At 45.6% G+C, this 23,629-nt stretch overlaps 1 protein-coding gene across 5 annotated transcripts in view; it reads left to right on the forward strand.

Annotated features, from left to right (window-relative positions):
- NUP93 (nucleoporin 93) overlaps positions 1–23,629 on the forward strand; it is a 90,901-nt gene that overhangs the window by 51,246 nt on the left and 16,026 nt on the right. For all 5 annotated transcript variants that reach the window (XM_081106661.1, XM_081106662.1, XM_081106660.1 and 2 more), the window contains 7 exons: positions 217–279; positions 6,342–6,470; positions 15,903–15,977; positions 18,152–18,241; positions 19,974–20,113; positions 21,774–21,906; positions 23,083–23,240. In XM_081106661.1, coding sequence (XP_080962787.1) covers positions 217–279; positions 6,342–6,470; positions 15,903–15,977; positions 18,152–18,241; positions 19,974–20,113; positions 21,774–21,906; positions 23,083–23,240 — 788 coding nt within the window. The remainder of the gene's footprint in view (positions 1–216; positions 280–6,341; positions 6,471–15,902; positions 15,978–18,151; positions 18,242–19,973; positions 20,114–21,773; positions 21,907–23,082; positions 23,241–23,629) is intronic.

The following is a 23,629-nucleotide window of genomic DNA, read 5'->3' on the forward strand; positions in this document are numbered from 1 at the left end:
TTCTGACAGTCATCATGTGCTCCCAGAATGAAAGAAACTAGGAAACATCTATTTTAAAAAAGCTGCTTTGATATTTTTTGAGTTGAGAGTCTCCTGAGGGTTAAGGTGGGCAGGATGGAAAATACCTGTATGGTGCTTTTCTTTTCCTTCAGTGTACTTTTGGTGTTTGGAAGGTTAATTTGAAACTAAGTTGTGTCATTTCTCCCCCTTTCACAGGGCTTCCTAAAGAATGAGAAGGACAATGCCCTGCTGTCGGCCATCGAGGAGTCCCGGAAGAGGGTAAGAAGCGAGCCTAAGTGTAGATGTACAGCTGTGGTGAGGGCGGCCGTGTGTACCGGGAGCAGGTTCTGGAAGCTGGAGCCTGTGCCCAAGGCCCGGCACTCCTCCCTAGACAGGAACTGCTTTTCAGGAAAACATCATGCTTGTACCTCCATGTGTAGTTAGTGACCGAAATGCATCTGAAACACTGGACTATCGATTAATTATTAAATTAATCTTAAAATGGAAGGGCCACACAATTCTTTGGTTTCATTGTTATAGGAAAAAGTGGTATTTTGGTTTCTACTGAATCAGCAGTTCAGAGAGGCAATTGTGATCATTGATAATTTTCCTCAATTTCTTTTCCTTTTATCACCCAACTTGACTTTCTATGCTACCTTTTATTATTATTTGTATTATAGTTGACATATATTATGTTAGTTTCAGGTATTCAACATTTATATTCCTTATAATATGATCACAATAAATCTGGTAACTGGTCACCATAGATATTTATTACAGTAATATTGACTATTTTCCCCATGCTGTACATTACATTCCTGACTTTTAAAAAAAAAAATATTTTTATTGATTTCAGAGAGGGAAGGGAGAGGGAGAGAGAAATAGAAACATCAATGATCAGAGAGAATCATTGATCGGCTGCCTCCTGCATGCCCCCCACTGGGAATTGAGCCCACAACCTGGGCATGTACCCTTGACCGGAGTTGAACCCAGGACCCTTTAGTCCGCAGGCCAATGCTCTATCCACTGAACCAAACCGGCCAGGGCCTGTTACTTTTTCTTTTTAATAACTGGAAGTTTGTACCCTGTTTCTGTATCTGTGAGTCTGTACCTGTTTTATTTGTTCATTTGTTTTCTTAAATTCCACATATAAGTGTAATCACATGATATTTCTATACTGTAATACTCTCTAGGTCCATCCACATTGTTGTAAATTGCAAGATCTCATTGTGTTTTTGTTTTATTTTTTTAATTTTTATTGATTTTTAGAAAGAGAGGAAGGGAGGAGAGAGAAAGATGAAAGAGAAACATCAAAGAGAGAGAAAGAGATGAGAGAAAACATCAACCAGTTGTCTCCTATATGCACCCAGGCTGGGGATTGAACCCAAAACCTAGGTATGTGCCCTGATTGGGAATCGAACCTATGTCCTTCTGGTGTAAGGGACAATGCTCCAACCAACTGAGCCACACTGGTCAGGACAAGATCTCATTCTTTTTTTTTAAGCTCTTATTCTTTATGCTGCCTTCTACATTAATGGTTTCTCCAGGCTCTTGAAAAAACAAATCAAACTAGCTTGACCCTTGAAAGAGTAGTAAGTAAGTCAGCCAGGGCAGCCATTACAAGTGCAGCAATATTTTGCAACAAGCATTCCCTCAAAATACTCAAAGGTCGCTTATTTTACTAATATGTGAGTTATCACTCCTTGTTTCTGACAAGGATTAAAAGATAAAAACCTTTCTGAAACTTCTCATTATGAGTAAGATATTTTCAGGCCACCGGAGTCTTTTGGGGAGGGAGGAGGAAGGCTATGAATTACGTGGAGTTGATTCTACAAGGGCAGCTTGTCTCCCAGTAGAGGGTGCGTCTACAAAGGTGAGTAGGGGTGAAAGAGAACTTTGTTTGCGGTTTACTTATATAAAACTAGAGGCCCATTTCACAAAGATTCACACAATAGGCCTTCCTTCCCCTGGCTGCCGGCACTGGATTTCCTCCGGCACCCGGGACCCAGGCCTTTGGTCCAGCCGCAGCGGAGAAGCCAAGCCTATTCAGGCTTCAGTCGTCTTCTGTCTTCGCTCAGGCCGGAGCCTGAGGTCTTCGCTCTGCGCCTGCGTATGCAAATTAACCTACCATCTTTGTTGGGTTAATTTGCTTACTCATCCTGATTGGCTGGTGGGCATAGCGGAGTGATGACTAATTTACATATTTCTCTTTTATTAGTGTAGATAATCCTTATATCAAGTGAAATACATTTCTGTTTTATTTATGTAAAAAATAATAAAGTGATAAAAAGCTGCTTCTCAGTGTGCTTTATTAAAACGTTCCATGCAGGTACAAGTGTCTCGGTGGGGTTGCTGTGAGAGAGGGCAGCAGGGGGCTTGGTAGCTCTAATTTATAAGAAAATGTTCCAAAGGACTGACATGTTTAATTATCAGAGTAAAATGCCCTAAAATGTTATTAATTATATTTTTGGCAACAGTACTTATTTCTAGAAATAGAGACATTCACTTGATTCAGATTTGAAAATATTTAAAAAAATTTGTTTTTTGTTCACACTTTGATTGAGCCACCAACTTTGATTCTCCTTCTGTAAAGGACCAATAAATTAAATTAGGACTTCGAATGCTACCGAGCCTTATTAATCCACTTACTCTATGTTTCTGGAATTGGCAGTCTCTGAACATTGTGTCATACTGAGACTAAATGTGCAGCCAGCCAAAACATTTAAGTGACATACCACAGTGCAAAATGTGTGCATATGCGTTTGTGCGGGAGATGTTCCGCTGTGGGGAGCCAGCTGGGGGAGACCTTTCCCCTGGCCGGACACTGGGAAATTGCCACTAAGCAGGGGTCCTTTTTCAAACAATGGCTGAGCGGCTTCCTGGCATTTTGGTGGTAATTTCATGTTTGAATAACGTGCCAAAGTCCTGCTGAAATGCCAAGAAAAGAAGCTACAAAACCACAAATGTGTCCTATCTTTTTCCATTTGGTGCATCCCAGCAAAAACAGAACAACATCATCAGAACATATGTAGAGCGTCTAAAAGCCAGCAACAGCTCAATGATAAGTGGGTGTGAAGTCAAGGCATATTGCCCTCTTCCCTTTATGAAAAAGGGGTTTGAGTGCTCCCCACCTGTTCTCAATTCAGTTGCCCAGTCTTCTCCCTGCCTTCCTTTCTTAGCTGTGTTCAAAGAGCTGTATTTCCACACATAACTGCTTCGACATTTTCTGTGGTTTGCCCTGTCTTCTTTTAATTTTAGACCTTTGCATGCCCTTCCTGGTCATTTCTTCTTCTTCCCTTGGGTTTCTTTCCTCTTTGATCCTATTCCCTGCACCCACCTTGCCTCCAACCCCCACTGTCCTCTTCTCATAGTTTTTAGTTGCGTAGCTCTGTTGATTTTTCTCATGGGCTCCCCTAGTTGACATTCCTCTTTGCACCTAATCCATCATGTGGTTCTAAAGGGAATAGGCTGGAATAGGGCAGATGGGTGGGTGATCATTCCTGATTAGCCCACAAATTGGATGTTCCATTATCTCTAATGTAATTAAGATAAGCTGGGGGCGGCATGGTCAAGGGAAGAGAATTTTAATGTTGGACCATTCATTTATATTTGCAGCTCCTTATCACTCTAATGATGAATGGAACCACAGTGCTGTTTATTCAGGTTGTGAGGTTGTTTGTAAGTGAGTAGCTGGCATACCTCTCAGATCTATCCTAGGATTTGAGCCCAGAAAGCTGCCAGTTTTCAGAGTACATCCTGTATTGAAGACCCAAGAGTTCTTGGCACACAGGTGGGCAGCCTGATTAATGGGATGGCTAATCCCCACTTGTTGTCACTCTGACCCTTACATGATGCTGGAAGTTGGCTCCCACCATCCTCATCAGCAGTATCTCTGGATGGTGTACTGTCTGTTTTTTTCGGTTTCCTTTCCTACTCTGCCATTCTTGTCCTTGAGACAGACTCTTGTGTATGTGCTGGGTTAGTGCCACAGCTTCGTCAGTGCCTCACTGGCTGTTGCGAGCTTGGAAAGCCTTGCCCCACCCTCCTCATTTCTACACACCCTGGTCCTCGTGCCTCGTGGCCCTCCATTGCCCCTTGCTGAGAGAGTCTCAAGGCTGAGGAGGTGGTTGTCTGACCACTCAATAGGAAGAATTTTAGAAGAAATTGAGATTCACTTGTACACTATTTCTGGATATTTTCTAGGAAAACCCCCCTTCTCGCCTCTACCTTTCTGTTCTAACATACTTCTCGCTATTCAAAATATATAGTTTTCACGTATAAGTTCATTAATGTAACAAGAGAAAAAGATTTTTCTTTAACTTTTTCAGTGCAGGCTAACTGGCTGGAGTGGTCCATTCCGCCTGACTCTGAAGAAAACTAGGTGGGACACTGTTCTTAAGGTTTGCAACAGTCATTTCTCCTTGTGTCTTCAGAATGCACAGTAAGAAAGGATCCATTGATAGGTCAAGCTTGCAAGATGTGCCAGTCTTCTTCCTAGTCATTTTTGTGCGCCTTTGGTGTGCTTCTTTTTCACATTTTAATAAATATTGGTCCATAGTCAGACATCCCACTTGTGGGAAGAGTATGTAATTTTTTCCTGACAGTTTTCCAAAGCTCACGTATATGGTTATTATCGGTATAAATTATCTGCATTGCAAAAATAAAGCAGGCATCACTAATGCTCATTCCCTCGGTGCCGCCTAATTAGATGCCAGTCTGATTGTAATCAGTTGTAGATGAAACGGCTTTTTGAAAAGTAGGATTAAGTTGATAGAAACTTGCTCTGCCAATTAAAGAAAAATAGGCTAAGGATGGTCATGATTCAGTATATCTCTATGAGTTGCTTTAATTTCCTCCTCAGAGGTTTATTTTGTCTTCTTTCCCTCCCTCTTTTCCTTCCTTCCTTCTCTCTTCTGTCCCTCTTTTCTTGTCCTTCTGAGTGCCTTTGTTTTGGTAGCAGCTGCAGAGTCAGCAGTAGACAGGAGTGAGGGTTGCCAGACATTGCAGTGGTGACTTGGAATAGACCATAGAAGGCTCTGCTTTTCTTTCACTGGTTTGCTTCCTCCTATAAAAATAGGACTTTCTTTAAAAAATGAAGACACTTGTTTTTTCTGTTCTCTTATCTTAGATGCTTATTAAATCTTAAAGTAGCATTGATTTTATAATCCATCATGATTTTATGTACTACTGAGAAAATAAACCGACAGGCTGTCAGTTGTAATAGGTAGCCTAATTTCAGAGGTTTTAAAAATATACAGGGTGAGGCAGAAGTTGGTTTACAGTTGTGGGTACATGAAACAGAGTTTATACTTGTATTATTATTTATTATATTATCATATTCTTTTCCACCCTACATTTGTCTTAATAAGCACATGAAAAGATGTTCAACATCATTAATCATCAGGGAAATACAAATTAAAACCATGAAATATCACCTAACACCCATTTAGGGTGGTGACTATAAAAAAACAACGCAATAGTAAGTATTGACAAGGATGTAAAGAAATTAGAACCTCTGTGCACTATTGATAGGATTGTGAAATGGTACAGCCTTGATGGAAACAATCCCTCAAAAAAATTAAAACAGAATTACCATGTGATCCAGCAATTCCACTCTAGGTATATACCCCAAAGAATTGAAAGCAAGAACTTGAGATATTTGTATACCCAAGTTCATAGCAGCATTATTCATAATAACCAAAAGGGAGAAACAAGCGACTCAAGTGCCTATGAATAGATAAGTGGATAAACACATTATACATACAATGGAATATTATTATTTGGCCTGAAAAAGGAAGGGAATTCTGACACATGCTACAACATGGATGAATCTTGAAGACATAATGCTGAATGAAATAAGCCAGTCACAAAAAGGCAAATATTGTATGATTCCACTTCTGTGAGGTAGCTAGAGTAGTCAAAGCCAGAGACAGAAAATAGAACAGTGGTTGCCAGGGGCTAGGGAGAGGAAGGAATGGAAAGTTACGGTTAATGGGTACAGAATTTCAGTTTTGCAAGGTGATGATTTCTGGAGATGGATGTGGTGATGGTTGCAGAGCAGTGTGAATGTACTCAGTACCCTGACTATATTCAAAAATGGTTAGGGTGGTAAATTTTGTTATGTGTATTTTACCACAATTAAAAGTTGTTCATGTGTTAGATTTGATAAAATGGTATATTGCAAACACATGTCAGTGAACTCTTTAAGGATCATTTTTAAAGTTAATTGCTTTATCTCTACTCATGGACAGATGGTAGATGCGGGGGGCGGGGGGGCTTAATAGAAACCACGTTCTTTGCTTTTTTCATTTGGGCCGTCTCTCTCTGCTCGTCTCTGACAGACCTTTGGCATGGCTGAGGAGTACCATCGAGAGTCAATGCTGGTCGAGTGGGAGCAAGTGAAACAGCGAATTCTCCACACACTGCTGGCATCAGGAGAAGATGCCCTGGACTTTACTCAAGAAAGTGAGGTAGGTTGGGCCCAGAAGATGAAACACTGTTAATAAAAATGGGAGGTAGCCCTGCTGGTGTGGGTCAGTGGTCAAGCATTGACTCATGAACCAGGAGGTCATGGTTCGATTTACGGTCATGGCACATGCCTGGGTTGTGGGCTCGATCCCCAGTGGGGGGCATGTAGGAGGCAGCCAATCCATGATTCTCTCTCATCATTAATTGCTTCTATCTCTCTCTCTCTCCCTTCCTCTCTCTGAAACCAATAAAAGCATATTAATAAATAAATAATTATTATCTATCTGCTGAAGACTCAAATATGCATCGCAGCCTCAAGCCCTAGACTCATTTATCTGACGGCTTCTTGGCTGTACATGGATGTCTCAGAGCCATCTCAAACTACACATGTACAGAAGTGAGTCAAGACAGCAACTGCCCCCCATGCCCCTCCCGGCACCAGCCTCTCTTCTCAGAGTTTATCATCTTTATAAATGGCAATCCCAGTTTTCACTTGCTCAGGTCAAAAACCACAGATTGATTTTGTCCTCTGCTTCCACCTTGTCTCTCGCAAATGTTGGCAAATGCAGTTAACACTGCTTTAAAATATACCTAGAATCCAACCGCCTCCACTGTTAGCACTCTCATTCAGACCCTTGTCAGCTCTTGCTCAGCTGATTGTACTTTGCCTAACTGGTTGTTACAGTTAGCTATTGCCAGGTAACAAAGCACTCCAAACCCATAGAGGCTGAAAACAAGTATTTAGCTTAGCTGGGCATTTCTGGCTCAGGATCTCTTGAGGCTGCTGCAAGGTATTGGCTGAGGCAGTGGTCGGCAAACTGTGCCTCGCAAGCCACATGCGGCTCTTTGGCCCCTTGAGTGTGGCTCTTCCTAAGCCTTAGGAGTACCCTAATTAAGTTAATAACAATGTACCTATCTATATAGTTTAAGTTTAAAAAATTTGGCTCGCAAAAGAAATTTCAATCGTCGTACTGTTGATATTTGGCTCTGTTGACTAATTAGAGTTTGCCGACCACTGGGCTGAGGCTACACTCATTTCAAGGCTCAGTTCAGGACAGATCCACTCCCAAGCTCACTCGCATGGCTCTTAGCAAGCCTCAGGTCCCCTCTGGCTCCTGGCTGAGGGACATCGGTTTCCTGTCATACAGGTCTCTCAGTTGTACTGTTCACAACGTAACTCGCTTTCCTTAGAGCAGGAGTGAGGCCTCTGAGGGAGAGCTAGAATGCCCCCGTACAAAAACCAGTCTTTATGGAGCTTAATCTGGGAAGTGTTTTCCTGTCTATCCCCTCTGTTCAAAGTAAGTCACTATATCTGGCCTACAGTCAAGGAGAGAGGATTATATAAGGGCTTGAGTCCCAGGAGGTGGCGATTATTGGGAAACCATCTTAGAGGTTGACAGCCACACTGGTCTCTCCACTTTTTCCCTTGCACAATCTCAACACAGCAGCCAGAGTAACGCCATTAAAACAGGTTAGATTGCGTCACTCCTCGGCTCACTTGGAGTGAAAGCCAGCATCTTCACCATGGCCTGTGAGCCCCACCAGACTCGGTCTTGTGCCTCTCCAAGCTCCCCTTCTGCTACTCTCCCCATTGCCCTTGCTGCTCCAGCCACATGAACTCCTTACAGGTCCCTGGACAAGCCTGGCAGGCTTGCTCCTGCCTCGAGGCCTTTGTGCCTCCTGTTGCTTCTGCCCAGAGTGCTCTTCCCCCAGATAGCTGCCTGGCTGTCTCCCTCTCATAGTTCTCCTTCAAATATTTACCCAGTGCCATTTCACTGGCGCCTTCCAAGGTCTTACTGTCCGGAACCCAAGCCAACCTCTTGCATTCAGCACCTCCTAAGTCCCCTGTCTTGCTTTATTTTTCTTTTTAGCACTTCCTTCCATATGCCATTGTATATGTTTTCTGTCTTTTTATTGCTTATTGTCTGTTTCTCTCATTAGGATGTATTGATTGATGGTAGTACTAGGTTGAGGGTTTTCTCTTCTTGAAAATCTAATTTTTAAAAATGGCAATGTAGCCCGGCTGGCATGGCTTAGTGGTTGAGCATCAACCTATGAACCAGGAGGTCACGGTTCGATTCCCAGTCAGGGCATATGCCCAGGTTGGTGGCTCAATTCCCAGTAGGGGGTGTGCAGGAGGCGCCAGTCAGTGATTCTCTCTCATCATTGATGTTTCTACTTCTCTCTCCCTCTCCTTTCCTGTCTGAAAGCAGTAAAAATATATATATTTTAAAAAGGCAGTGTATTTATGATTCAAGAACTGAAGTATCCTGTTCCCAAAAGCCTATTCCCTCCCTTTTTGCCTCTTCCAGAGGCAGTCACTATTATTACTTTCTTGTGCATATTTCCAGTGTTTATAAAATGCAAGTATATGAGACTACATATCTTATCCCCGCTCCTCCTTACACAAAAGTTAGCTTACTGTATGCTCTGTTCTGTATCTTGCTTTTTTCTCTTAATATATTCTAGAGACCTTTCCTGGGAGGGATTTTGTGGCTACGTGTTGGAATCAGCAGGAAGAATGTCCTGCTTTATTAGTGATGTCTGCCCTATGCTGGGACACTGTGGCTTGATTAGTGATGTCTGCCCTGTGCTGGGACACTGTGGCTTGATTAGTGATGTCTGCCCTGTGCTGAGAAGCTGTGGCTTGATTAGTGATGTCTGCCCTGTGCTGGGACACTGTGGCTTGATTAGTGATGTCTGCCCTGTGCTGGGACACTGGCTTGATTAGTGATGTCTGCCCTGTGCTGGGACACTGTGGCTTGATTAGTGATGTCTGCCCTGTGCTGGGACACTGTGGCTTGATTAGTGATGTCTGCCCTGTGCTGGGACGCTGTGGCTTGATTAGTGTTGTCTGCCCTATGCTAGGACACTGTGGCTTGATTAGTGATGTCTGCCCTGTGCTGGGACACTGTGGCTTGATTAGTGATGTCTGCCCTGTGCTGAGAAGCTGTGGCTTGATTAGTGATGTCTGCCCTGTGCTGAGAAGCTGTGGCTTGATTAGTGATGTCTGCCCTGTGCTGAGAAGCTGTGGCTTGATTAGTGATGTCTGCCCTGTGCTGGGACACTGTGGCTTGATTAGTGATGTCTGCCCTGTGCTGGGACACTGTGGCTTGATTAGTGATGTCTGCCCTGTGCTGGGACGCTGTGGCTTGATTAGTGTTGTCTGCCCTGTGCTGAGAAGCTGTGGCTTGATTAATGATGTCTGCTCTGGGCTGAGAAGCTGTGGCTTGATTAGTGATGTCTGCCCTGTGCTGAGAAGCTGTGGCTTGATTAGTGATGTCTGCCCTGTGCTGAGAAGCTGTGGCTTGATTAGTGATGTCTGCCCTGTGCTGGGACACTGTGGCTTGATTAGTGATGTCTGCCCTGTGCTGGGACACTGTGGCTTGATTAGTGATGTCTGCCCTGTGCTGGGACACTGTGGCTTGATTAGTGATGTCTGCCCTGTGCTGAGAAGCTGTGGCTTGATTAGTGATGTCTGCCCTGTGCTGAGAAGCTGTGGCTTGATTAGTGATGTCTGCCCTGTGCTGGGACACTGTGGCTTGATTAGTGATGTCTGCCCTGTGCTGGGACACTGTGGCTTGATTAGTGATGTCTGCCCTGTGCTGGGACACTGTGGCTTGATTAGTGATGTCTGCCCTATGCTAGGACACTGTGGCTTGATTAGTGATGTCTGCCCTGTGCTGGGACACTGTGGCTTGATTAGTGATGTCTGCCCTGTGCTGAGAAGCTGTGGCTTGCTACACATTTGCTGCTCTGGTGTGGGGAGAGCACAGCCCTGGGTTCAAATTCTAGCTTCACCACTGACCTTGTCCAAGTTATTTGACCAAGTTATTTAACCCTGCAGACCTTCAGTGTCTTCACTGGTGCAATGTGATTATTGGGAAGATTAGTGATAACCTGACCCATCATGGCTATCCCGTACTATATTTTGTAAAAAGCAGTTTCAGATAATTTAGAGGTGCAGATTAAAAATTACAATGTTAATGAAAATGATAGTGTTAGACATTTCAAATATTTTTACCAATGCTTCTCCATAAGTTATTTTTCCAGAAGTTGTTTTATGGTTAGCTAGCATTCTTCTCCCACTCCCACAAGAGCTAGGCTAGCTGAAGCTCAGAGAGATGTGTAATATCTGGGTGAGACCCAGGATTGTTTCCTTCTAGACCATGTTCTGTTGAAGCCTGGGTTGAGGGTGGGTAGCTTGGCAGTTTGTCATGCCTGCAGGATAACTTCACACATCCCATATCTACAAATTTACTCCTGATTTAGAAACCAGTTTTTCTATTAAGTTAGCCCCCTGAATAAAAAGGTGCTACAATCATTTGTCTTAGGAAATTATTCCTTAAGGCTCTGTTCACATATCTTAGACTCAGAGACATCAAGGTTCTGATCGGAGTCTTTGGAAAGGAAGAACTAATGTCCAAAGCCCCTGATCAGCCTAATGTTTCTTTCTCAATTTCTCGTGAGTCTGGGCAGATAAATAGAATAGCTCATGGTTTTATAAACTTCATTTTTTAAAATGGTGTTAATAGGTTGTGGTCTGCATTGGGATTTGGAAGTAATTATAAGCTGTTAATGAGATGTCCTTTCTTGATTGTCCTCTTAAAAATAGACTAGTCTACTTAGCAGACTCTTCTTCCCTGACCTGGCATCCCCTTGGGAAGGGAGTTACCAGCACTTGCTGTTCTCTGTGACACCTAGCAGAGTGGGTAGGTTGGCTGTAAAAGCCAGTGAATGGTGTGGTGGCTTTCTCTCCAGGTTATCCAGGGAATTGCCACTTTATGAAACCCTGTGGGTTTTATTGTTTGTTGCTGTTGTTTTGAACTTTTTTCCTAAAGTACAACGTGTCCAGAAAAGCCCACATCCTAAGAATACAACTCAGTGAATGATCACAAATGGAACACACCCAGATGGAGAAACAGGACATTACCAGCACCCAAGAGTCCTCCTCATTATACGCCTTTCCAGTTACTGCCCCCACTGCCTCCAGCAGGGGAACCACTGCTGTGACTTCTAACATCATAGATTAACTAGAGGCCCAGTGCACGAAATTTGTGCATGGGTAGGGTCCCTAGGCCTGGCCCAGCGATCAAGGCCAATCAGGGTCTTCTGGCTGCAGACCCAGGCGTCCCTTTGTTCCGCGCCACCCCCTGGTGGTCAGCGCACATCATAGTGAGCGATTGGTCTCCCAGTCAAACTCCTGCAGGGACAGTTTGCATGTGTGTGTGTGTGTGTGTGTGTATTTATATTGTCTGTTTTTGAACTTTATGTAAATGGAGTCATACAATATGTACTCCTGTTTCTGCTTAACATTCTGTATATCGTTGTAGGCCGTTCATTCTCATGGCTGAACAGTGTAACTGCAGTCTGTATACTCATTCTGGAATTGATGGACATTTGGTTAGTTTCCAGTTTGGGGCTTTTATAAATAGCACTATTGTGAACATTTTGTCCTTTTAAATTTAACCATTCTGGTGGATATGTGGAACCGTGTGTTTTTACAGGCTTTTTCCATATAATTTTCTTCAAAGTAATGGAAAGGTGATATTATCTTCACTTGGGCAGGCACTTTTCTGTGTGGCACTGCTAACCTGACAGCACATGGGGTATGAACAGTGTTGGGAATCGATGTATCTTAGCCAACTTTAAAAACAGCACTTAAAGGTAAATTTATCTAACCTTAGTGGGGTCCGTGGCTGTGCTGGAATTAGACATAGTCAATGGATGGGTCCTTAATGTGTTGTCTGGAATATGACCTAGCCTAGCAACTAGTAGGCTCAGTAGAGAAGCTTAACTAGAGGCCCAGTGCACAAAATTCATGCAGGAGTAGGCCTTCCTTCCCCTGGCTGCTGGCACCGGCTGGCACCCGGGACCCGGGCTTCCCTCGGGCCCTGGCTTTGTCCGGAAGGACGTCCAGTCTAATTAGCATATTACCCTTTTATTATTATAGATAGTTACAGATAATGATGATCACATTCTACCCTGTGATGTGTGAACAGCGTATATGGACATAGTGTCTGATTTTGGTAACTGACTTAGTGCCATATTTCATCAATTCCAAGAAAGATATGTGTATCTTTCCCACATTTTAACATTTCTGAAACCAGGATGTCTTAAATTCAGTGGTGAGTTGCACTAGTAGTACTGGTTTCTGGGTACAGATTTCATAGCCAGCATTGTAAATTACTCACTTTGGTCCCATTGTGCTCATAGAAAGCCAATTTACTTTCTTCTGTAGTATTCCCATATTTCCTCTTCATTCTGTACTTGTTTTGCTAGGAGTGTTAGTTCCCATACTTTTCTCCCTAACTAGAATGTGCCCTCCTTGGGAAAAGTTTGATTCATCCCTGGATACACTTTGAACAAAAGTAGATGCTCAGTAAAAGTTTGTAATTCCCTCCTGTCACGCTCCAGCCACGCCTCACCTGTTCTGGGATGCTCTCTTAGAGTGCCTGTTCTGGGAACACCATCTGCTCTGAGAGGACCCTCGTGGCTGTGCTCCCAGAGGTGGCCGTTTCTCCACATATCTCTAGACTCCTGGGTGAGCCCCTTCTCTGGCCCTGCCTTCCATCTCCCCTCCCTGTCTTTCCGACCTCTGGTTCCTGTTCCTGTCACCCCCACTGTATTCAGTCTGGGCCCTATGCAGGGAAACCCATAAGTACGAGGAGTTTGCAATGTTATTCCTACAGAGTATACCGGTTTCCCAGCCTCAAGCAGCCCTTGGCTTTGAAATTTCAACAAGCATTTGCTGGTTCCTCGGCTCAGGAATGTGCACATACACATCCTGTGGACAGATAATTGACCTTATGTGTGGCGACATAGAGGCTGGGCCAAGGGCAAATGAAGGAAAGGCGCTTTTGAAAACAAGAGCATTAAGCAAAATTAATTTAAATGGAAATCTGAAACCTAAAATCCAACTACTTTTTAAATGGATAATTTTAAAAATTGGGTTTTCATTACTGGATAATGTTTCTCAAGGCTATTTGTGTGTATTTAGCTGAAACAGCTGTGTCCTTGCAGAAATGTTTTGAGTGCTGCTCCCCTGTCATTCCCCCGCCTCATTCCTCCCAGGTCACTGGGATTAACAGGCGTAGAGCCCTGTTCTTTAAAAAGACCTGCGACGGTTGGTTCTGTTCCAGAACGGTGGTTTATTGGACAGCCCTCCACTCTGTTACTGGGAACACTCACAATTAGTCCAGATGTTTGAAAACGAGCTGCTGGGGCTCTGTTCATACAGGAATGTGTTTATTATAAAAAGACCAGACGAGAATTTCCAGCCAGCTCCAAGTAACATTTTAAGTTATGTTTCTGTAGTGTCCATGTCTGTCTATTGTTCAGTGTAGGATTTATTTCTATGTTTATTTTTTGTATAAAACATGATAACAGCTAACACTTATTGGCTGAGTGTTGGGCACTACGCTGAGCTCTTTCTCCTTAGTCTTCACAACAGTGTTGTGAATACTGTTTTTCTCCCCATTTAATCTTCATCACAGACCTATGAGAGCATCTCATCCCTGCTCCTGTTCTATAGCTAAAGAAACTGAGTCTCAAAAGAAGCAATATACTCAGTCCAGGCCGCACAGCCAGTGAGTGGCGGAGCCAGAATTTCTAACCACTCTTGTTCAGTGGCTGTCCTTGGAAGCGGTGCCAAGCTGTCCCGGCCGGCAGTGGGTGCCGACTTTGGATGCAAACCAGGGTTCCACTGCTTCCTATTGGAGTGACCTTCTGTGCGCTTTGGCCTCTCCATCTGTAAATTGACGTGGTGAAGGTACATATCTCATAGGGTTGTGGAGTGAATACATGGACATTAAGACAGTGCTTGGCACATAGGAGGTGCTCAGTGAGTGTAGTTATTATTATTGTAACCTAGTAGTTTTCAGTAATTCCGTGACTCAGATAGGAATGGCCACTGGGTGTATATTTAACTACATATGCCAGACTGAAAGGTAGCAGGGGGCGAAGATAAGAGGTAGGGATTTGGAATAGTCATGGGGTCAGCCAGCTTCTACCCAGGTCGGTGACGTGTTTAAAGCTCTTTTTAATATCAGTGACTGTAGAAGGTCAGTGCTGAGGAGGACCTCTTAAGATTGTCTGGGACAGCCCCTTCACCCAGCTAATGGGAAGCAGAGGCTCCAAGAGAATGTGCCAGTCCCAAAGCCAGGGAGAAAGTGGCCTTCCTGGAATCCAGGTGTCCCACAGTCCAGTTTCTTCTCCAGAACCTGAGTGTGTACAGCCCACCTTTCTGCCTCCAGCCCTCGCTCCTCTCTACCCGACTCCCAGGGCAAGCTCATGCGCGTCTTCCGTTGACTGGCTTTGCTAGTGCTAGGAAGTATTGCTGCTCTCTTCCACTGGCTTCCTAAGCCTACTTTAAACTGCTTTGTTTTAGATTTAGAGAATACAGCATTTATTTCTTTTTAAATGAGAGAAGTGTATAAAAAACTTGGTTTCTACAGTACAATAAAACTAAAGTATTGGAGATTTTAGAATATACCTATAGGATACACCTAATTTTGATCCATATTTGTTTAGAGTAGGGAGTAAGCTTAAAGATTAATGTTAGTGTCTATCTATCTGTCTGTCTGTCTGTCTCTCTCTCTTAAATACTTCTAATCTTTTCCATATATTTGTGTCTAACTCTCCCCAACAGACGGTGAGGTCTTTGAGGGCAGGATCTGCGGCCTGGCTTGTTGTTGTCCATGTGGGTCGATGTGCACACAGCGGTGCACAGGCAGGCGGGCTTCGTGGGGATGTTACTGAACGGCTGTAGGACGGCCCACCCTAGACGGGCTTCATACCTCCAGATGCAGGAAACTCATGAGCAGCTGTTGTCTTAGTGTGGACTCTAGACTGGAAGTGTTGAACCCTATAAACCCCATTCCCTATCCGTGTGATATGATTGATGGAAACAGGAGGCCCACACATAGCAACGATGGAGAGGGGCAACGAGGTGGAGCGGGGGCTTGGAATTGAAGCCGAATTTGGGGAAAAGTACATTTCCAGGAGCGGTCACTGAGATAGCCTTACAACTTACCCCCCTCCCATCATTTTTCAGTTAACTGAGTCCGATGGCCGCCCTCTTCTCATGTTCATTGTAAAAAAGTTGCTTTCTCATGAAACCCCTAAAAACATCATTTGGAGGAAGTCTGACTAGGAAACAGACTCCTCATAGCTTTGTTAAAGACAAGCATGTGGTTACCAAGAGGTCGCCAGTTGATTCCTCGTCAGGGCACATGCCCGGGTTGCAGGCTCGATCTCCAGTAGGGGGCGTGCAGGAGACAGGCCCTATGATATTTCTCTCTCTCTCTTTCTCCCTTCCTTTCTCTCAAATAAAAACATTAAAAAAAAGACAGGCATGTGTTTCTATAATTTTTTGTTTGTTTATATGACTGAATGCTGTTCTTAACCAGTTCTGAATGTGTATTCGTCTACAGCCAACTTACGTCAGCGATGTGGGACCCCCTGGTCGAAGCTCCCTGGACAGCATCGAGATGGCCTATGCCCGGCAGGTGAGCACACCCTCAAGGAAGACTGAGTCCAGGAAAAATGTGGGCCCCCTGGGGAGTAAAAGCGAGCAAAGACTTCATGTGAAAGTCAAGCCCTGAAGGCTCATTCAGGGAACTGGTTAATATTTTACCGTCTAGGCCCCTGGAGAATGCCATCAAATTGGCTAATCGACTGACTCCGATTTGATTTAGGGAAATTGAACTCTGCCTCTACACTGGCCCGGGCATCTCATTTTGCATTTGGCAGCGGCCCATGCACAGTAAAGCAGGGTAACTGCACTGCTTAGCAAACGGAGTTCTCTATTAACCGAGTTACCTGGGGGCTGATGGTCTCGTCAGAAATCCTTCTTCACCTTGTGTGGAGAAATTTTCTAAATGCTTTTCTGCTTCATAAGCATCGTGTACTCACCACTTTCTAATGATGTCCTTGGCAAGCTCACGCTGCGGTGGGACCGTGGTCCAGTTGTGTATCATGACCATGTAATCGTATGGGTGTGGATTGAGGTAACTGCAGGTGTGGGGAGCACAGGGACTCATTGGACTGAAAAGGCCCTGAGGACACTACGTACCTGGAACTGACTTTTTTTTTTTTTTTTAACATATATTTTTGTTGAATTCAGAGAGGAAGGGAGAGGGAGAGAGAGACAGAAACATAAATGATGAGAGAGAATCATTTATTGGCTGCCTCCTGCACGCCCCCTACTGGGGGTCAAGCCTACAACCCAGGCATGTGCCCTTGACCAGAATTGAACTGGGGATCCTTCAGTCTGCAGGCTGACGCTCTATCCACTGAGCCAAACCGGCTAGGTCTGGAACTGACTTTTTGAACAAAGCAGTGTTGGCCATCTGTATGTTTTATTCCAATTTGTCGCTTCCTCACACAAAGTATCAAAAAGGGGAAATTGTTTCCTGAATCGAGGGTGGCAGACTTCCATCCCTCTTACACCCCTTGGTAAGATGAGTCTCAGTATGCTGTGGCCACTTCTAACCAGGCAGTCGAAGCCAGCCCCCTCCTTCCAAATCCCCCAGCTTTTACTACGAGACCCTCATTTCTTTTCCTCCACTCCTGTTTTGAGATCCCTCCCCGCATCCTTTAAATTTCACCTTCATTGTTTGGCTGACTTCTTCCATTGCCCCAGCCCCCACCAGAGTTCAGGCCTAATAAGTAAGCTTCTGGGGAGAGAAACTATGAGTCTTTTGTGTCTGTGAAGACGGGTTCATAGAGCTAACATTCCCAGCACCAAGGACACCACAGTGTCATGTAGCTGTTTAGTGCCTGTGCCTTCCAGTGGGGAGTGAATCTTTACATCCCAGATTGAACATAGTACCTTGCAAAGCGGGGAGGGCCCCATGCTCACTGAGTGAATAAACACCACCTTACAGTTTAAAACCCATTTTAAATCTTCGTAATGCCCCCAGAGGCTGCGTGGTAGCATCCCCCATTTATAGTAGAGGGAAGTAGGGCTCAGTGGGTTCCTGGTTTGTCTAACATCACTACCTTGTTCAGTTCCTGGTAGAGCAAGGACTGCAGATGTAAAGACTAGAACTTGCTAGTTTTTACAATAATTATTTTAGTTCTTTTAAAATACAATTCACAGTAATAGTGGTTTTTTCCTACCTTAAACACCACATAACTCCTTTTCCTTGGGAACATTTGCTAAGGAGAAAGGGCACTCCAGAGTGTACCAGCTGCTGTTCTGACCCGGGCAGGGCTGCGGCCACACCCTCCCCTCTCAGTCCCCGAGCCCTGGCCTGGCCCATTCCATCCTTTTGCTGAAAGATTACTAAACTTTGCCTCAGGTTCTTAGGGAGCAGCTGCGGGAGTCCTTCCATTGTCCATCTCTCCCTGTGGTCCTTGCTCCCTGGGACTGAGGGTCTGCTGGGCAGAGAGGCACAGAATGGCCTGCGGTACTCCCCCCAGGCCCACCCTGCTCCCGGTTCTCAGGTGTCAGGAAGGGTCGGGAGGCAGTTAGCTCTTGTGTGCATGCAGATGCTGTTGCTCAGCCACACTCCTGGGAAGCGGGCCGTGGCCTGCCCACTGGGCAGGACGGACAGGAAGAAGGACAGGCTGGCCAAAGCTTTGCTGACTGGGGCAGGAGCTGGCTTTAGCACTGCTTCAGAGGTTTTAAAAAGAAGAGATGAAACTAGAAATGTGCCTTTGCTTTTCGTTATTTCAGATTTATATCTATAACGAGAAGATCGTAAACGGGCACCTGCAGCCTAACCTCGTGGACCTCTGCGCTTCCGTCGCAGAGCTGGACGATAAGGTAGGGCCCAGAGCCGGCCCGAGCAGGAACTGGGGGCTGGTGTTCAGAGGGGATTAGCAGCTTGCTGACTTGGCAGAATGGGCTGAAGAAACACCCTGTTCCATGGGATAAAATGTTAACTGTTCCTCAGAGTTGTATTGTAAATAATTTAAAAATATATATACATTTCAACGATGTCAGAGAGAAAAGGAGAGGGAGAAAGAGATAGAAACATCAATGATGAGAGAGAATCATGGATCGGATGCCTCCTGCACGCCCCCTACTGGTGATCGAGCCCGCAACCCAGGCATGTGCCCTTGACCGGAATCGAACCTGGGACCCTTCAGCCTTCAGGCTGACGCTCTATCCACTGAGCCAAACCGGCTAGGTCTTGGGTTGGTTTTTTGATGATGGTGCTGTCCATGTATTTTTAATGCATCTTCAGAAGGTTCAGCAGGATCTGTTCTTGGACAGGAGTTCTTGAGCTGTGTTTGCTTTGAAGCCCTGCTGGGCTTTAACTCTGCCCTCACTGGTTTCCCTCCTTAGGCAGACCGATGGGAGCTGAGTTGTGTAGGTGATGTATGTGGTTTTCACACCCGTGAGCCCCGTGAACATGATTCTGGTGGGGCCTTTATAAACGTTCTTCATATCTTCATGCGCTGCTGGTTCCCTTGCTCTCTGACTCCCCCTTCATTCCCATCCCTCAGGTCCTATCCCTGGCCGATTTTATCCCCCAGGGGAAACCGCATTACATGGGTGGTTGGATTGGTAGGAGGCCAGGAGGAAGGGGAAAAGAGGAAGGATATAGTGGAAGTACACAGATTTTTTTCCTTCAAAAATGCATCCAACTTTGCTTTTTGTTTAAATAGTAAAATATAAGGCACCTCAAACAGATCTAAAGAAGAAAGGATGCGATTCACCTACCATGTCACCAGCTAGGAAGAGTCGCAGTTGGGTGGATTTTCTACAGTTTTAATTTTGGAGAGGACAATGAAAACGGGATTTTCTTTTTTCCTTTGGAAAAGTGTAAACCTGCTTTTCTTCACTCATTCAAGGATTCCTCACTTTAGAATAGTGCAGAGGTTCAGGAAACACATTTTCCAGGAGGGATGTACAGCCAGGCGGGTTCTGGGAGAGGGAGTCCCAGCTGTGTGGTGGAATAAGGGCGAGAAAGCCCGCTCTTGTCCCCCTGCTCCTGTCGCAGGAGGCGCCGTCTGAAGGGACTGAGTGGGAAGGAAGAGGGGAGGCTGTGACACTCCCAAAATGGGGTAAGAGCAGTGGCCCTGGGGAGTCTCTGGAGGACAAAACATATTATTTAGGTTAAGCTTTAATTTGAAGCCTTAAAATACTGAAATGATCTTGTAAGGACTGAAATGCAGCTACTTGAGTTCAAACTCCTAGCGTGCTGGACGATTGTAAATGTATTCACTCTCTCCTAAGGGATAACCCACTGAGATTCCGTGTTCTTGTTAGTTCTGTGTGGTCTTAAGTATGTGGGTGGTTCTGTCAGGCCTGGGAAGGCATTGATCTGAGGCCAGCTCGGGGCAGGCTGCTCGTTGGAAGGTGGAAGCCTGGCAGGTGGCGGGGCAGAGGTGCATCTTCTGTGCTGGGCGTAGCCTGGGGCCTCAGGCAGGAGACGTTAGCCTCCCCCCTCCACGTCCTGCCTGCCTGTGGTGAGCAGGTCAATGCGAGGAAGAGCCAGGCAGTTCTCTAGCCCTACAGCATCGTCACGTGCCGTCTTATTTATGTGCAGAACATCTCTGACCTGTGGACCATGGTAAAGCAAATGACAGACGTGCTGTTGGCACCGGCAACGGATGCCCTGAAGAGCCGCAGCAGCGTGGAAGTGCGCATGGAGTTGGTCAGGCAGGCCCTGGGGTACCTGGAGCAGAGGTAAGGCGGCGGCAGCACCTTGGGGCTGGCTCTCACGTGCCCAAATGCCTCTCACTTCTCCTGTGTCAAGTAGTCCTCAAGCTAAGTGCTCTGTAGCTGGTACAGTTTAAACAAGTTGAGCAGGTCCGAGGGGAATAATCCTGTTTTCAGGAGCATTTCTCTATCAGGACTAGTTCTGCAACGATGTAAAATCGTGGTAGGTGGGGGCACTGTTACACTTCTCTTTTTCTCTTTCTCCTCTCTCTGCCCCTCAGTATGGAGGCAACATGATTATTAGACCAAAGTGCCTTAGGTCGGGATCCTGTTCCCTCATGCGGCTCAGCAATGACTCCTTAGGCTTTTTTGTTTTTGCTCAGCATTTTAATTTTCATACCTGGCAGTCTTGCCACCTTTAAACCGTAGGAAGGCCCCTTGATCCTTTATTTTCCTTCTGGTTCTAGTCGGTTAATCCAGTCCTTCCCAGGCCTGTGTTTGTGCCTGGGTGTCTTTGCCACCCCCTCACTAATTGGACGTGGTCACTGAGGGGGCTGTGGCTGTGCCCTGGTGCCCTAACTATTGTCCCCTTCGTTGGTAGGGCTGGTGCCATTCATCCTCCCATGGACACTCCTCCCAGCTCTGAATTGGCCAGCAGGGGTCGTCATGAGTGTGCGACAGACCCTGTTTGTTTCAGAGACAGGGTGCTGGGCTCTGCTGGCTCGAGAAGAAAAGCCAAGCTGAATACACTGCTCAGTTCAGCTCCTGGCCACGAGGGCTGTGCAGCTGCCTGTGGCCTGGCAGTGTGGTCCCCTTAATCAACAGAATAACACTTCATTAGGAACTCATAAGGCTTCCTGGGTGTAACTGAGGTAATTCAGACTTGGTCAGCAGAGAATAGGTTTTTATACCAAGTGCTGTGTTATACAGTAGCTACACGAAATGAACGCCATGAGACACATTGAACTCGCTGGCCTCCATTCACACTGGTGCTTGCCTTCACCAGCGGTACCAGGCTGTGTTCTTTGGTTTTATATCTGGTAAGCAATCCCCCCTGCCCCTTATTTTATTATTACTGTTATTATTATTATTTTCATTTATTTTTTTAGAATTATCTTGTCCCAGTAACTCCTTTAGCAGCGCTTGGAGCTATTTGGGAGTTTCCTGTCCACATTATTGTAACTATGTTCTTTTCCACTCGGGCGGCATTGTTCCTGCTGGCATTCATTTTAAGGATTCACTGTCACCTGTTGATAAAAAGAATATTTTAGGACAATTATACTCGCTTTTAAAGTATTTTTGCTGGTGCTATTCTTTTAAATTTTTGTAGGTTAAAATTTTTCCAGAGAAAAAGTTTAAAAAGAACTCACTTGAACATTAGGCTGTGAGCGGCAGCAATTACTATTCTGCACATTAGCCCTAATGCATTTGAAGTCCACAGTTATGTTCCTCCAGGGATTCTGTTGAGTATCTGCAGTGATGAGAAATCGTTACAACGATCCGCTGCCCCCTGCATAGGTAATGCGGTTCGCTTCATTAAATATGCACCATTTCCTCTTCTGTGTCAGGCTGGACGTCCAGGCCCCGCCCTGCAGAGTCCACAGTCTATCTAATGCCATGGATATGGACACAGATGTGTGTAATATGGGTTTTCAACCTCCTTAGTTTTTCTTTTAATTTTTTCCAGTTATAAGAATTATACCCTCGTGACTGTCTTTGGAAATTTGCATCAGGCCCAGCTGGGTGGCGTGCCTGGGACTTACCAGTTGGTTCGAAGTTTCCTGAACATTAAACTGCCAGCTCCTTTGCCTGGACTTCAGGTATTGGCAATTTTCTCTGTATGATCATTTATACCTCCAGAGTTTTCTGTTAAAATGAGGTTATGTGTAGAAAAGAGACCAGAAGGGAGCGGAGAGAAGCTAGGAGGCCTTGGGAGGCTAGTAGTGGAGTCCGGCTGATGATGGCACTTGCTCAGCTCAGTATGTGTGTGTGTGGGAGCGGGGCGTAGGATGTCCTGGGTCCCACATGTGTTTTGAAAGTAGAGCAAGTAGGACTTGAAGAACTTGGAACTGGGTGTGGGAGGCAGAGTCAGGGATGACTTCTGAGATTGTTGGCTCTGACGGCCAGAAGAATGGAGTTCGATATGGTTCTTAGGATGTGGCCTCTGCTCAGCTTATAATCCCATTGGGGAATTATCATTTATCATGCTGTGTGAAAGTGCTACTGAGTGTTGGGATACACAGGAGGCTGGCTTCATAGAGGTGAGGTTTACACTTGTGCTTGATAAACAGGGGCTCACCAGCCTGGGGCGAGGAAAAGAATATTCCACAAGGAAGGACCAGCATGAACAGATGCATGGAGTCAGGAAAGAGTATCTGGAGTATTGGCTGTGTGCTAGGGCGTGGCAGGCTTGCAGCCGGCTAGTGAAGGCCTTGAGTACCAGACTCAGCATTTCAGATGTAAACAGCTCAAAGGGGTTTAGGTGGGGAAGTGATATGATAAGATCTGGGTTTTAGAAAGAGTCCTGCAGGGGTAGATAGAGATCTGCGGTTCACCTGTCTGGAGTTTTATAAACTCAGAATGAAAATGATGGTCTCTTATTGGTCAAGGAACGCCTTTAGCCCTCTCTGTGGGGATTGCAGGAGTGCACATCTAAGTTGTCACAGAACATGGTACCTGATTTCTGCAGGCTACTGGGGTTCCGTGGAGAAACCACTGGCTGGCTCTGAAGCGGGCGGGGCGCACAGTGACTTAGAGGAAAAGCTGCAGAGCCAGACTGCCAGCTGTCAGCTCACCTTGAACAGACACTTCGCGTTGCCACACCTCATTTTCTTTGTAAAACGGGGGAGGAGGCGGCCCTGAATGGTGCCTGCCTAACGGGGTGGTCAGTAGTAAGGGACCCAGTACAGGAGAGCACTTAGCTGAGGGTCAGCATGTCAGAAAGCTGTCGGTAAGCTTTTGTGTGTGTGTTTATCTGAGCCTCTTTCCTCTTGTAGGATGGAGAGGTGGAAGGCCACCCTGTGTGGGCGTTAATTTATTACTGCATGCGCTGCGGGGACCTGCTTGCCGCCTCACAGGTGGTTAACCTAGCCCAGCACCAGCTGGGAGAGTTTAAAACCTGGTTCCAGGAATACATGAACAGCAAAGACAGAAGGTACAGTGACGGGATGGCGCGTCCAGAAGCAGCGCGCTCTTTTCCCTCTGCATGGCTCACAATAAGTTTCTACTCAGGAAAAATAAAGTGTAGAGAGCGAGTAGGAGTCTCTGGAGAATAACAGTTGAAAACCTTAGAACATGGGCCCTCAAACTTTTTAAACGGGGGGCCAGTTCACTGTCCCTCAGACCGTTGGAGGGCCGGACTATAGTTTAAAAAAAACCAGTCGGCTGCTAAGCAACAGGCAGCGGCGGCAAAAACACCCGGCGGGCCGCATGTGGTCTGCGGGCCGCAGTTTGAGGACCCCTGCCTTAGAAGAAGAGCCAGCCCCGTTCCGGTACTCATTTCTAGAAGGTCACAGTTTTCTGTGCCAGTGCGGGAGAGGCTGT

The sequence above is a fragment of the Myotis nattereri genome (genome assembly GCF_964212035.1).
Source record: "Myotis nattereri genome assembly, chromosome: 15".
Taxonomy (NCBI): domain Eukaryota; kingdom Metazoa; phylum Chordata; class Mammalia; order Chiroptera; family Vespertilionidae; genus Myotis; species Myotis nattereri.